This window comes from Lissotriton vulgaris, chromosome 3_1 (genome assembly GCF_964263255.1).
Source record: "Lissotriton vulgaris chromosome 3_1, aLisVul1.2, whole genome shotgun sequence".
Classification (NCBI taxonomy): domain Eukaryota; kingdom Metazoa; phylum Chordata; class Amphibia; order Caudata; family Salamandridae; genus Lissotriton; species Lissotriton vulgaris.
The window spans coordinates 331,630,313-331,646,611 of NC_141689.1; the positions used below are offsets into that span (position 1 = coordinate 331,630,313).

The window sequence follows — 16,299 nt, forward strand, 5'->3', positions numbered from 1 at the left end:
GCATCTAAGCTAAAAAAACAATGGGGTCGTGGCTTGGTGGTTCAACATGGCGGACGCGTCTTAGCGAGGCTCCCATAACCTTGAAACATCCTCCATTAATCTTTCGTCATCCCCATACCCCATGCAATTTAGTGGCTGGGCAGAGTCCCGGACACCCTTCTGCAACACTTTGAGGGTCCCGGTGCATGCAAAACCTGGCAGCTGTAACCCAGCTCCATAGTGTGCGGCCCCTGGCATGGTGCATCACGCCAAAGGAAGAAACACGTACCTGGCATATCCGGACACCAGCCGGCGTTGAGCTGGTGGGGCGGCTGCACCCCAAGAGGTGAGGCAGATTGGCGCGCCAGCTGGGAGTGTGAGGCCAACGACAACTGGCTTCCGTCTCAGTGACTAGATCGGGCCGCAGCGTGCGGGCGCTACAGTGGACATGGGCTGCCCAGGCCATCTGGGCCCGCCGCGTGATATTGGTGCATTACATCCAGACAACTTCTCATTCCCCCACCCGCACAAAATGGCCAAAGATTAGCCGCCTGGCGCGTCATCCAAGCAAAGCACAATGGATAAATATACTGGGGCAGTGGCTCAGGTCTTGCAACACCAGGAGGCTGACATGCCGAATAATGTATCACTGCTGGCAGCAATCACGCAGTCCCAAGAGAAGCTCGAGGCCAGAATTGGCGCCGTGGGCTCCGATGTCATGCTGCTTCGACAGGATCTCCAAAACGCTGTGCAAAGCATCACTGAATCAGAATCCTGGATCTCAACGGTGGAGGACACAGTTAGTACACTCCAGAAAAAAGTATCCACCTTAAAGACACTTACGAAGGGCCTAGCGACACGAGTGGAAGACGAGGAGGGGCGTGTCTGCAGGAACAATCTCCGCTTTGTTGGCTTCCCTGAGGGCAGCAGGGTGAAAGAATGCCTTGTCAAGTGGCTCACAGAGACGCTCCCACCTGGCAAGGTCTCCCCTGTTTTATAATCGAGAGTGCACATCGGGCACTGCTGCAGAAGCACCCTCCGGAAGCCCGTCCTAGACCAATAATAGCGCGTCTTCTCAATTACAAAGACAGAGATGTGATTTTGCAGCAAGCCAGATTGAGTCTCAACATATTATGATTTTTATGGACTATACTAAGCTATTACAGCAGCGCAGACAATCATTTGTGGAGGCTAAGGCTCGCCTTCGTGGCCATAAGATCCAGTATTCCTTACTGTTACCGGCTCGCTTGAGAGTGGCCTACCAGTCACAGACACACTTCTTTGAGACACCGGAGGAGGTGTCCCGCTGGATGGATGAAGTCCTGAAACTTAAGCCTCATACGCCTCCCAGATTCGAATCAGACTCCTCATCTGGGTGGCCTTGGCATGGATCCCCTAGAGCTGTGGGCAAGCATGGTCACCGATCTCGCCCTGATAAAAGATCTAACACCTGCAAGTACCCTAGGCGACAGACAGATGAACAGCCGGAACCAGCAGTATCGTAACCGATGCCCCGCAGAGAAATGCATAAAACGTAGTACAATTTGGATGACAAGAACAATTGGGCTACAACTATACATATGTTCCTCTGCCAACAGATTTTACTTTGTGCAGGGGACTCTTATTGGAGATCCATTGGCTAACTGTTGTTTCTACTCCTCGTTGGGAGTCGAGGACACATTATGCCATGATAGATACTTCAGTGTTTATGCGGTATTGGGAAGGGGGTCAGTTGGTCTCCGGGATGATCAAGCCACCCAGATAGGTACATTCCTTTATATGCCCCAATGCCAGACATGACATTTAATTTGATGAGATCGAAAGTTGTGAACTGCGGATCTTTTAGTTGGAACATCCGTGGCCTCATTGATAAAGTTAAGCGAGGTGCCGTACTCCAACAGGCCAAGAATTACAGAGCGGCAGTCCTGCTCCTGCTGGAAACCCACCCACTGGACACTAAGACACCGTGCCTGGCACGATTCGGATTTGTGCAGGTTTTTGCAGAAGTGGGAGGTGTTATCACCGGACACACAGCTGCCCATTACCTTGCCTCCTGAGCTCCTGGGTCCGAGCGATCTTCCAGCCCCGCCATTCCCGCCATTGCCGCTGCTGCCAGGACATCGCAGCGCGGCCGGCAGGAGAGGGAACTACATCCCCCAAGATCCCTAGCGGCTGGACGCCGCAAGCAGCCAATCAGTGTGCGCCCGGAGGCGCTGATAAGGAAGGACTGCCCTCATTGCAGCGGGAGGTTTTTGCAGAAGCGGGAGGTGTTATCACCGGACACACAGCTGCCCATTACCTTGTCTCCTGAGCTCCTGGGTCCGAGCGATCTTCCAGCCCCGCCATTCCCGCCATTGCCGCTGCTGCCAGGACATCGCAGCGCGGCCGGCAGGAGAGGGAACTACATCCCCCAAGATCCCTAGCGGCTGGACGCCGCAAGCAGCCAATCAGTGTGCGCCCGGAGGCGCTGATAAGGAAGGACTGCCCTCATTGCAGCGGGAGGTTTTTGCAGAAGTGGGAGGTGTTATCACCGGACACACAGCTGCCCATTACCTTGTCTCCTGAGCTCCTGGGTCCGAGCGATCTTCCAGCCCCGCCATTCCCGCCATTGCCGCTGCTGCCAGGACATCGCAGCGCGGCCGGCAGGAGAGGGAACTACATCCCCCAAGATCCCTAGCGGCTGGACGCCGCAAGCAGCCAATCAGTGTGCGCCCGGAGGCGCTGATAAGGAAGGACTGCCCTCATTGCAGCGGGAGGTTTTTGCAGAAGCGGGAGGTGTTATCACCGGACACACAGCTGCCCATTACCTTGTCTCCTGAGCTCCTGGGTCCGAGCGATCTTCCAGCCCCGCCATTCCCGCCATTGCCGCTGCTGCCAGGACATCGCAGCGCGGCCGGCAGGAGAGGGAACTACATCCCCCAAGATCCCTAGCGGCTGGACGCCGCAAGCAGCCAATCAGTGTGCGCCCGGAGGCGCTGATAAGGAAGGACTGCCCTCATTGCAGCGGGAGGTTTTTGCAGAAGCGGGAGGTGTTATCACCGGACACACAGCTGCCCATTACCTTGTCTCCTGAGCTCCTGGGTCCGAGCGATCTTCCAGCCCCGCCATTCCCGCCATTGCCGCTGCTGCCAGGACATCGCAGCGCGGCCGGCAGGAGAGGGAACTACATCCCCCAAGATCCCTAGCGGCTGGACGCCGCAAGCAGCCAATCAGTGTGCGCCCGGAGGCGCTGATAAGGAAGGACTGCCCCCCACTACGCGGGAGCGCGCGGGCAGCGCCGGGCGAGAGGCCAGAGGAGGCCGGGACGGGCTATCCCACCTGGTCTTCCAAGAAGAGGTATTGCCATTTACTGCCAACTCCACTGACTATTCACTTTGGATTGTGACTGTTTCCCCTTCCTGCAAGGGAGCGGATACTCAAAGTATTCCCCTAGTCATAGCTGTTTGTCTTGTTTTCTTACACTTTAAACATACCCAGCATGGATGCTCCTACGAAAACGCCCAGTACAGCATTCAATCCCCCATGGCTAGACGACCTAAACAGTTTGTGTAACAACAAGTACTCCCTTGTTACATCGCCCTACCTAGTTTCCAACGCCAGTTCGCTGGTTCTTAACGATAGTACACAGGGGCCCCAACCAACTTTTGTAAAATTAAAAGCTAACCAAACAACTCCCCTCAACGCCATATCTGGAAAAAGGTCACTCGATGGGGTTGGAGAAAGAGGGTCCCAATCCAATTCTCCAACATTGCAGCATGAGTTAACAGAATCAAACCCGCCTGCTAACATGGCTCTGCTAATCCAGGAGATGGGCAAAAAAATAGATGACCCAGTATCCTCTCCCCAATTGGCCTTACTGACCATGATGGAACAGTTGATAAAAACTATCATTCATCCCCTGATCGACAAAATTAACAGCTTGGGGGAAAGACTAACGGGGATTGAGGAAACTGTTAAACACAATCAGCCATACACAGCATCATCTAAGTGTTTACCCCAGGCCGGTCAACCTAATTTGCCTAAACAATCTGTGCAAAACACAGTTTCCACAACACAAGTATCAGTTTCCACTACTGTGTGCCCACCCGTCCCTAAATCACTACCCACACCTTCCTCAGAACGCATTATTGAACCAAAATTGAAAAGTATTATGACCCCTCATATCAATCTTCCCCCAGAGGCCGCTCCATTCGTGTCCATCCTGTCGGGGGCTCTTCCTCTGAAACCTGGTAAAATCGAGAGAACCAGTGATCTGGTAAATAAAGTTAAGTTCTGGTTAACGAAAAACAGACCCCTACCCCATAACCTCGATGGCAGAATAGTTAGCGTGAGGAGAGTGGGCTGGTTGGGTCCCCATCGGAAAGATATCTGTGGGGATCTGATTCTAATCAGATTTAGGAGCAGACATGTTGTCCCCTATCTACAGTCGTGGCTGCCCCAAGAAAGTGATGGCCCTATAACAACTTGGGACCTGCATGACTTTTATCCAAGTGAATCGTACAACACCTATCGGGATCAGTCTGCCATTCACAACCCAAAGCTGGCCCACAGTTCCTGGCCACTAAACGAGTACAGTTTCCCCTCTTTTAACCTTTTTCCTCATAGATTATTTAAGTTTAGCAACGTACCTCAATCTAACCTTTCCATCTTATATAACAAGTGTCAATATTAGGCGGGTGCATTAAATGTAAATTCTTCGATATTTTTACTAACTGGATCAGTTAATTTTATTTACTTAATCTAATGAGATCTTTGTTGACCCTTTTTTTAAATGTGTGTTGTTTGTTATTATATGACTGTACATGTTTTTTTCACATTGTATGCTTTTATGGTTGAAACCAAACCGAATAAAGCTTGATGATGATGATGATGATGATCAAGCCACCCAGATAGGTACATTCCTTTATATGCCCCAATGCCAGACATGACATTTAATTTGATGAGATCGAAAGTTGTGAACTGTGGATCTTTTAGTTGGAACATCCGTGGCCTCATTGATAAAGTTAAGCGAGGTGCCGTACTCCAACAGGCCAAGAATTACAGAGCGGCAGTCCTGCTCCTGCTGGAAACCCACCCACTGGACACTAAGACACCGTGCCTGGCACGATTCGGATTTGTGCAAACCTTTCATTCTGGGTTCACTAGGGGTTCCTGAGGCGTAGCGATCCTAATCCACCGCAGTGTTCCATTTGTCCACTGCAGGACGTGGCCTGACTCACAGGGCAGATTCATATTAATTTCTGGCACACTGTAAGGGGAACCCCTTGTTTAGGGAAGTGTATATGCTCCCCCACTCTTGCGAGGGACCTAGTGGAGCGTCTAACAACGCTCTGGACCGAGATCCCACTTGGACTCACAATTGTGGGTGAAGACTGGAATTATGTAATTTGCTCAGCTAAAGACAGATGGCGCAGTACGGGACGTCCGACTGTGGTCCGAGAATCCAGACTGCTGCCTCTGATTCAGGGGATGGGTTGGGTGGACTTCTGTAGGGTGCTGCACCCCATGGGACACAAATACACATACTTTTATGAGGAACACAAGTCCTTTTTCCGCACAGACTACATATTTATAACCACAACCCACACAGACAGACTAAAGTCTGCCAAGATCCTAACCCAGGGCTTGTCTGATCACTCACCAGTATCTTTACAATTGTCTTTAGACCCTAGGCGCTCCCCATTCCGGTGGAAGCTCTCGCCATGGCTGCTGCAAGATGAGCAATATAGGCTACATATCCACACATGCATCATGACTATTATTCATGTAACACAGGCAAGGTTGAATCCCTGACAATTCTATGGGAAGCCATGAAACCGGGGTAGACATTGCTCTTGCTCTGCGAGGCATCTACAGCACCGGGAGAACCTCCTGCAGACTGAAGCCCAGCTGATTGACTTAGAGCATAGAAGCAAAGCGGAAGATGGGGGCATTGCGCGCAGACCGCTGCTCAATACACAGCAAAAATACGCCAGTGAGCTCCTGGATGAAGCGTGACTCTGTTGGCTAGCTACCCGTAGCAATATTTACCAGTGGGTCGACAAATTTGGCCCCCTACTACAACATTTATGCCAACAGACACCCCACCAACAGACCCTCCCAGGTATACGTGGCCCAAACTCACGGATCCATGTAGATTGCGGCTAGCTTCGCCGGCATTTTAGAGATCTATATGCCCCCCGGGAGGCCCGGCCCGAAGATACCATTCACAAGTTCATCCAAGACCACCCCCCGCAGGCTCTCTCCGACACTGTACAGGAGGCCCTCGACACCCCACAGAGGAGTTACAAAAAGCATTAATGGATATGCGCTCGGGCAAGCCCCCCGGCCCAAATGTCTTACCTTGCGAGTTCTTCCAAAAAAATCTGTCTCAATTGATAATAATAATCCACATTTGTAAAGCGCACAATCACCCGTAAGGGTGTCTAGGCGCTGGGGGCCGTCGGGAAGATTAAGTAAGCTATTGCCCAGAGTCACATGGTGCTGGGCTAATCTGCCGCCGGTGCCAGGGATCGAAACGTGATCCGCAGATTCCGGAGTCAGTCGCCCTAGTTGCGGCGCCACACCTCTTCCTTGATGGAACCATAGCTCACGGCTCTCAATGTCACGGTGGAGGACGACTGTATTCCACCGGACTGGCAACACGTGGAGGGAGCCAGAACAATGCTTGTCATATCGCCCGATTTCTCTTTTAAACGTCGAAACTAAACTCCTGGCTAAAGCAATTGCAACTCGCTTAGTTCCACATATTAATGATCCAATCCGACGAGGCCGGCTTTATGCCCCGTTGCGCCACACAACATAATATTCATCGTAGACCGATTTGAGGGGCCGGCTGCACTCCTCCTCACATATATTGATACGGCCTTTGCTTTGCTCAGCCGCCTCATCTCCTAACTTTAATATGCCTATTATATACAGATATCACAGGATCAGTCCGTGTGGCAGGCTTCACTTCGGGAAGCTTTATCACTGGGTGGGGAACCCGTCAGGAATATCCCCTTTCCTCATATCTATTTACGCTGGCCATGGAGCCCTTGGCGGCGTGGGTGAGGATGGATGCCCAGATTTATGGCTTTCAATGGTAGCATGACGTTTCGGACTGCATAGCGCTCTATGCGGATGACATGTTTTTCCTCAAGCAACCCAATAGAACTGGCCGGCGCCTGCTCAGAATCATGCAAATATTTGGTAAAACTTCGGGACTCTACATGAATCGGAGCGAAATTTGTGGCCCCTGCGTGGAGGTGATCGGCTGGGCGGTTGGTCACTCGAGATGACGGTGGATCTTAATGGCTCAAATATCTGGGGGTGTTCCTGTCGCCATCTCAGTCTCTCTCCTGAACCAAACATCTCATAAAGGTACTGTAGTAACACAAAGAATACAAGTCATGATTTTTTTATTTGACCTGACCCCATTTTCAACATGTCAAGATGCAAAATAATGCAGTAGTACCCAGTACACCCAATGACATCGAACAGTGCCACCAAGTGTTTTGCAATGCATGATAAAGGAATGGGAAGACACATCTATCATTATTGCATCAGGATGGGTATTTCAATTTAAAAAGGAAGTCAATGTTTCTGAGAATGCTCAACATATATATGGCTCATCCTTTCTAATTATTAAATGGCTAAGTTTGCTTTTAATGAAAGCGTGAGATAAAAAAATGAAACCAGATAAAGAACTGCTGGACGTTTTCTTCTAATACTATAGTTATTTCTGGCACCATGATACAGATCAGAAGAAAGTTTCAGCAGTGCCTGTACACCTACATTGCAACTGGGTCCAAAACCCTAGCAGTCGGTTCCTAAATTTGCTAATAAACTTCAAAGACCATGGATCTGAATACAAATAGGAGGTGAAGACTTTTAGACAGCCGCCTTGCCTAGGCTGAAGAAGGAAAACAGCGTGCTATCCGGTTCCTGGTAACTGGTATTAGACCCTCCACAGCAAAGACAGACTGATCCGGAGGAAAATCTAGAGATTGTGCAACCCGCACCAGAGCTAGGGCAGCTCTGACACAGGTCTGTCAGCCTTTCAGTGACACATGCCTACGGGTCTACCTGGTGGGTGGCTGACTCGAACCCAGCCCAACCAGCATTTCTTCTGCATCGAACTTTAGCAAACTCTCCAATTTTCCCTCTAGACTAGTCTACCAATATGTGACTGACCGAGCTCCAGCCATACCAACCTGTCAGAGGCACCACGCCACAAAATGACTAATGTGTGTTTTTACACAGCTACCTTCCTTTTAAAATCAATTAATGCCAGCAAAAGTATGCAGTTTTAACCAGTATTAACTTATCTGTATAGTTTGCGCTAATATGGCCACCGCTTTTTAACTGTATTCTTGTATGTTGTGCTTTTATGGACCTGTTTCTTGTTCCAAATAAAGCTTTATGAAATGAAATGAAAATGACTAATTAACCTGCCGGCCACTCCCCCATTAAACGTGTGACTGACTCAGAACCATCCGTGCTAGAACATCAGAGGCACCCTGTTACAGAATCTCAACATTTCCTTAAATAAACGTCCGCCTCTACTTCCCAGGCTGTGTGTTCAGCATTAAGATAGAATCAGGTGTTAAGAACTGCTTCAGTCAGCAAACGAGACAACAGTCACCATTTTTGCTGAAAAGAAGAAAAAAAAGTCACCTTTGTTCCAGGTCGCTGGCTCTTAATCTGTGGCCAATGCCTGTCTCCGAAGCGGTTACACATTAAGCCAAACGGCAGTGCCCCAGCCCAGGCCCAGCCGGCTTGATCACCATGCCGGGGCCGGTAGATAATAGCAGCCCTGTGACTGAAGTCTGCGTGGCTGTCGTGGGCATTTCCATACCAATCATTTTGGGAGTGAACTCTTTTTCACTGTAACCTCCCTGCAAGCTACCGACTTGGGGGCTGGGAATGGTGTTCAAGCCTCGGTGTCGGCTCAATATTTTGTAAATATACGTAAAAAAAAATTTTTCATTATTATCCGCTCTTCCCGTGCTATATAAATGCACAAATGTTACAAAAAAAGAAATGATTTCAGCTAACATAAGTTTACAACTATAATTGAAAACATAAAAGCAGCGATCAAAGCGATCTTGGGGTGGTGGGGGTGTGCTAGTACTGTTGTGGGAGGAATGAGGGGTGGGGAGAGAGGGCACCGGGAGATAAAAGATAAGAATTATAATTTTAAGTAAACCAAAAATAAATTGCAATTGAATAGATCTCGTATTTAAATGCGAGATCTATGGCATTGCAAATAGACGGTTACATTTGTCCCAGCTACTTGGAAAGTGAAAGAGCACACACGCGCTGAATGTAAGCAAAGCACATAATTGTGACTGAAGTGGGAGAAACTCAATAAAGAAAATAGTACTTACAAGACTAAATAACACGTACCGTGTAGCAACCGAAGTAAACGGGCCAGTAGCCATGGGAGGTTACAAATGAAGACAAAGCAGTACTAAGGAGGGACTAACAAGCCTATTAAGGAATCAGAGGCCAGCATTTACGAAGAAGAAAAAGACACAAGTCAATTAAAAATTTGAGTGGAGAGTGGGCAGGGCTTCTCTTCCATACTCTACTAAAGCAGTCTCGCAGAGCAGCGCATGCGCACTAACTCAGGCTCGACTTAAAAATAGTCACAAACTTGTAGTTTTGCAACTGGGACAGAAATTTTATGAAGTTTCTAGCATAGACGAAATTCCAAAACTAAAAATATATAAATCATTCTCATGTGACATGCTTTCTTAATCACTTTCTGAAATATAGTTTAGTTGATTAATCTTTAGATACTGTTTCTGTTTTTTTGTTGTGATATTTGTATCCGAGTTTCTACATGGCAAGGGCACTAGACCCAATATCCAAATGGAAGACAATATACAAAATCTGAATCTATAACAGTCCTGGCTAATAGGATAATGCAAGCAATTGTCAGGATATCTGTTTCCACAGTCCTTCCCATGGTGATAATGTTGTTAACATGAAGATAAAAGTTTAATTTTGCCATTGTGGTGGATATCTAGTCCTCTACACATTTAGCTAGCTCTTTGGTTCAAATTCTTTTATAAACGTATGCTGAACAAATCTTTCAGCTATTTCTTCCTCTATCCATCACTCTTCAGAAGAAACGTTTCTGTGATAAAACTGCATTTGCATATTTTGTTTAATTTTGTCATTTTATATATGCTGTCAAAGTTGTAATGTATATTATATTTCAGTTATTTTTTTCAGGCAAGAGATCTAATTGGTGGATTTCTCAATCAAAGAAATTAGTTTTGTCTGGATCCCGCCTTTGACAGATTTCATTTTCTTTTAAAATATTCATGCTAAAAGCAATATATAATTAGTACTATTTTGTAAAAAATAATGGTAAAACTCACTTGTCAGGATGTTTTATGTGTGGGAAAAAATTATTCTGTAGGAACCCAAGATCCAATGATAACAGCTGTAGTGCCTCAATTAACAGAAAGAATATGCCCAAATTAGAGTTCACTTACCTTTTTCAATATTGTATCAATGCATTTTCTCAAAGGGTGATTGTACTTGATGCTTTCATTCACTTTACGAACTTCCTGCGAAACAAACATGTAAGACTGTTAAATGAAAGTACTTAAATGAGAGTTCTTTTCACATTGAGAGGTTGTTCAAATTTTCGACGCCTTTTCAGGGGTAGTAAGCGCTAAATAAATGCAATGAATATATTCCAATGCAAATATCAACTGTTGCAATCTCACTAGTCACAAAATTAAAACTACTCCAGTGAACTGGACTCTCCGCTACTGTGCAACTAAGGTTCATAAAACTACCATTAAAAAACTTTTTTAATTTCATGGAGATCACTTTTGAACACCCCCGGGTGGAAGAGGCTAATAAGATATCACAAGGACAAAATAACCTGCAAAGTTCTCAGAAGGGATATGACATGGGCTCAGCTATATTTTACAGTGAGTCACCTGTAGATACTTTCAGAGACTATGAGGTTCACTTAAACCAGGGGCAGGAGGATTTCTGGCTACTGACGGATACTTTCTATGAGGCAGGGAACTTTTTTCACTAAACTGCTTCCGTAGAGGCCAGCGAAGTCTTTTTCTCAACAAAAAGACTTAACAGGGAAGCATGTTGTTGCCACCCACTCTACACTTCTTTTGTTTTTTTACAAACAAACCCATTTGTGTCTGAAATAGAAAACAAACAAAAACCCTGCCACAGAGACTATTTTCTCCTTGTGCATGTTAATTTTGTGGGTCCCCAATACCTTGCTTGGCAGACCCAGATAGGGAAAATGGGCATTGCCCCAAATAGGGCAGACTTCCCACTGCAATAAAGACGTCAGCCTTGTGGCAGATAGGACACCACTAATGGCTGTGTCAACACATATTCCACAGCGCACAGAGAGCTTTTGGTAAACTGGGAGTTTGGCTACTTACAGAGAGGAAGTCTCTTTATGAGTGGATCTAGGTAAAAACCTGAGAAATGGGAATATGCAAGGTCATTTGTGTAAATACATTCATCGCAGATACTCCATTTCCAGTCGCTGGCATCAGAAATATCTGGGGTGGAACACATCAACAATACAACTTTTTGGTATAACCTCAATGCAACTGATACATACTTCCCCCCGACCCTCCTGATACTATGTCTTCAGCGCCGGGACACCTCCGTCGGAGGTAGCTGCGCGCTCTACAAAATTCAAAATAAATAAATAAATACCTACAGTTACAGGCTGGATCAGGATTACTAATCCCCTAATAATGAGAACTTTCAGGAGTCCTGACTCAATCAAGGCAATACTTCTGAGGCTTTGAATGATTTACTACCAAAAAGTACACGTTGTAAAAGTAAAACATCCCAGTTTCACCCAAAAAAGTTGTGCAGGAAAAAATGATTTTTAATTGGGGATGTCAAAAAGATTTTTACCATACTCCTGGTCACCTAGAAGCAAGCATTTATCTAACACCCGTCCCCCCTCACCCCCCTTCCTACTGAAAGCATATTTTATGCGTGTAAGCAGGCGAACTTGAAAATCAGGTTTAGATACAGCTTGGCAGGAACGAGTACATATTTGGCAGAGATTATAATGACATAGTATTATATAGTTAATTATATGACACAAATAGAAGCCTTTGTTACTTCACATATTTCATTACTTCTATTAGCTGCTAGATAACATGCAACACTGGTAACTGGAAAGTGAGATCAGCGTCAAAATGCATAGGACTGCAAGAAAATAAGTAGGTGGTTAAGCTTAATACATCCTGCATCGAATAGCACAGTGTTTAATGCTGGAAAAAAGATTTTTCACTGAGTTATGGATTTACAATTGGTCACAATATTACAAAAACGCAGCCACTCTCACCTCCATAACATCTTCTAAGGTCTCTTCTGCATCTGCTTTCTCAGTCATTAATTTGGCAGCCTTGAAATAAGTCTTCATCAGGAGGTACCCTCTTCTGGCTCCGTACCAATATGATCGAGGGATTTCCACCAAGCCATATCCCAACAGCAACACAAGCAAGAAAAGACCCCAAGTATTGGCAGCAGCAATGGCAATAGTCCGAAGCTGGTACCTAATGCACACAAATGTTTTCACTTTTTTCAGTAAACCTAACAAAAACACGACTATCTAATATTAGGTTGTGTCCAGAACAACTAAAGATACATTGCAAACATTTTGTAAATCGAAGGTAAAAGGCAAGTAGAATCGCCCTGTACTTCTGGAGGCTAGTAAAACACACATACACTCCCAAAATTTTTATCATAAAGAAACATATTTCTTTTCAATAAACCAAAGATTGAGGGAGGGAGTGAAGTCACTCTTCACTACTTCCTCAAAAAAGGTTTTTAGTGCAATACTGAAAATAAAAATAAATGTAGCCCAGATGTTTCCTGATACAATTCAAAGAACTTTACGGACTCTTACAAAAAGAACAAAATAAACATCGCCTGTGCTGTCAACACCATAGCTAATGGTACAAAGTCTGGCAGAGTCCTTGTGTTCCCACCCTCCTACCTACATTTACAGAGACTGCTGCCCAGGGACGACGAGGTGGAGGAAAAAGTGCAGGAAGAAAACATCTGTCAGGAATAATGGCAGAGGCTGTGAGGGTAATGAATCTGGTGAATTATAAACAGGCCTCCCTTTGGCTCTGAGCTAGCCTGTAAGCGTGGGGACATAGTAGCTCAATAAAACTTATCCTAAATGAATCTGGCATTACAGGGTGCTGATTAAGACTGTTTGAGCCCCGCCCCTAGTAGCGGGACTCTTCCCACCTAGACACCATGAGATGCCACTTTGTAGGTTGGCAAAGGTAGCCATTGAAAAGGATGAGTCCCTACCCCCTCCTCAGAACACGAAAGCTTCAAATAATTGGAGAGCAGTTACGTGCCGAGAGATAAGACAGCAATGCCAAAAACTGTGAGCAGTGCATGGCAGAGTAAGACCAATTCCGCTTGAAGAAGATGGTTAGAGGTGCCTTGAAGTAAGCCATTAGTCCTAAGAGAACCATAGACTACAGAACACATCATAAATAGCAGTGATATCCGTATATTGAAATATGTTATTTTTAAACAAGACTGAGCTGCACCCCGCTAGGCAGGGGAACATGGCGCCCGCTAACACGCTGGCTGCGAGCTCCAGTGCCTTCATCGTGCTGAGGCTTACTTACCTTATATGTAGACACGGTCCTCCTCGCCTTCCGACGATCCGCCCGACACCACACAGCCATTGGAACTGCAGCTACAATTTGCACAGTTTCTTCACCTAAGCCCCCCCGGCAGTGCTGCGGGGGAAGAACAAGCTCCAGAAATGGCCTTGCAGGACCTCCACACTGCCTCAGAGCTCCGACACGACGGATGCGTGGTAGCTCGGATTTGCTTCCAGGGCATAGGGGGAAGAGTCAGCACCTGTCCACCAGCAGTGAATCCCCTGCCAGGCGCCCAGAAAACAGAAGTGGCAAAAGGTAGGTCAGTTACTTTACCTATGACCCCCAACAGAAGCTCTGAATCCTCGCACTACCAGGAAATTAAAGTCCTCCGTTTCTAAAAAGGTAACCGAGCAGGCACCTTAGTCATCTAGTAAAGGGGAGATGTTAGCAGTCACAGAGGGGCTCTTACCTGATTCCTCCACTCTTGTCTCCTCCAACAGTGTAGGAAAAAATAGGTATACTCTGAGAAATGCAAAGTTGGTGGGGGGAGAATCACAGGAAAATAGAGTGACCCAGAATTAATGCACCATAACAACAGTTTGGGAGGAGCACGATCCCAAATACCCACACAAGTATACTCTCGGAAGACCGCCAAAAGGGGTACCAAGCCTATGGTACCATTTACCAGCAGTTCGGGAGAGAGGGTCAAAATCACCCTTTCACTAAGATCCTAATTTAAGATCAAGAGTACCGAAGCAGTAAAATTTGACCTAGAAAACGACATCCAGAGGGTACACTGTGATCCTTTTAGGAAATCCCTAGACAAACGAAAGCCTAGGAAAATTCTGATAAATTTCCGCACTTATACAATCAAGGAGCTAATCCTCTCAGCTGCTCTTAGAGGCAAACAGTTTAAAAGACAGGATTGGTCCTTCAAGATTAGATCAGACATCACCAAGGTTACTCAAACTCATCAATGGGAATTAGGAAGGTATATCCAGGATTGGAAGGCTTTATGGGCAACGGCACAACTGAAATTTCCGGCGACCCTTAGAATAATGTGGAACAACAGAATGAATAACATGGGAGAGGTATCCAAGGTAGAAAACTTGATTGTTCGGATTAAGTCACAAAGTTTCCTAATAGCTCTAAATTATTCTATAGTGCGGAGGTACGGAGTTCAAATAGGGTATGTGGGAATACCCAGACAGGATGTAGGGAGGGTTCCCTAGGGTGGGAGGGGGAGGATGAGACACAGACATTATTACATTTTATAGTTTGAGCACAGGGTGGGGAAAAAAATATATGGTCCTCATTGATACAAAGGGAACGAGCACTGTCATGGAGAGGGAGGGCTGAAGATTATCGCCTCAAAGGAAAGGGTAGGGATGGCTAGTAGTCTAAAAATAACTTCTTGGAATGTCAATAGCCTAAGGGTAAATTCTAGAACAAGAAAGATTCTGGAGTTTCTCAGACTATCGGACAGTGACGTTATCCTATTACAGGAGACACATTTGTGTCCCGAAGAATGGCAGGAAGTCTTAAAGAGGAATAGATGGATTTCTCAACTTGTGTGTTCAAATTAGTACTGTAATGTGAAGAAAGTGGCAGTCTTATACAAAAAATCGTCTCAAGCTAGGCTAGAGGGTTCCATGACTGATAGTAGGGGTGGGATGGGCAATAAGCTATGTGAAGATCTGTAACATAGGTTACGCTTTTGTGGCCTATTATGGCCCAAATATTGCTGATCCCACCCCACTTATGGAATGATATGAACAGCTTCTCATTACAAAATACCACATCATTTTAGGAGGGGATTTGAATACTTTGCTGAATCCAGTTTTCAATAAATCTACCCCCAGGAAGAAGTAAACTCCCCCAAAATTAGGGATTTTGTTCACCATCGGATAAAAAAAATCTAGCTCTGGTGGATATTTGGAGAGTGAAAGCAGGACAGGAGAGAGGGTATACCTTGCAGAATAAAAAGTTGGTCCACTCATCCAAAATTGACTTTTTCTTGACTCACCAGAACCTAAACAATAACATTTTCACAGTAACTCATCAACCGTCACACTTATCTGACCATGGGGCGTTTAAATTGGAGATTCTGGTCAAGGCCCCGCTAGTACAGACAAGGTGGACTTTAGATATAACCTTATTAGGGGATGCAGAAGTATTAAGATCTCTAAAAGAGGAAACTGTCTTCTTTTTTAAACAAAAATCACACTCTGCTCCACCACACATTGTATGGGGATGTTATAAAGCGTATCTCCGTGTGAAATTAATTAGTAGAGCTCCATATAAGAATAAGGTGGGGAAGAACAAAGTAAGGGAATATGAACAGGACACTGACGAAATCCAGGGAAACTAGCAGAGAGTGCATCTGTCCAATCTTCGACAAAAGAGGAGCTACAAAACAAATTGACCGAAGCAAAGGGGATTTATCAGATTATCTAGAGGGACTAGTGAAACAGAGGTGGGAAGCTAGTAGGCTGGCGAATCACAAATATGGGGAAGGATGCAGGAAGATGCTAGCATGGAAAGCAAGACCAGATCGGATTAGAAATGACATAAAGGAAGTAATAAATAACAAAACAGGAAGTAAGTGTATGGAAGAGAGAGCAATCAGGAAGCTTTTGTGAGTTTCTTTCAGGAGTTTCTTTCAGGAGTTCTATACCGTCAA

The 16,299-nt window shown here is 45.9% G+C and overlaps 1 protein-coding gene across 1 annotated transcript in view; it reads right to left on the reverse strand.

Moving 5' to 3' along the window:
- Positions 1-16,299, reverse strand: part of LMBRD2 (LMBR1 domain containing 2) — a 420,428-nt gene that overhangs the window by 261,214 nt on the left and 142,915 nt on the right. Inside the window, exons 6-7 of the mRNA XM_086960534.1 lie at positions 12,329-12,539; positions 10,470-10,544 (exon numbers count right to left, since the gene is read on the reverse strand). Coding sequence (XP_086816660.1) covers positions 10,470-10,544; positions 12,329-12,539 — 286 coding nt within the window. The remainder of the gene's footprint in view (positions 1-10,469; positions 10,545-12,328; positions 12,540-16,299) is intronic.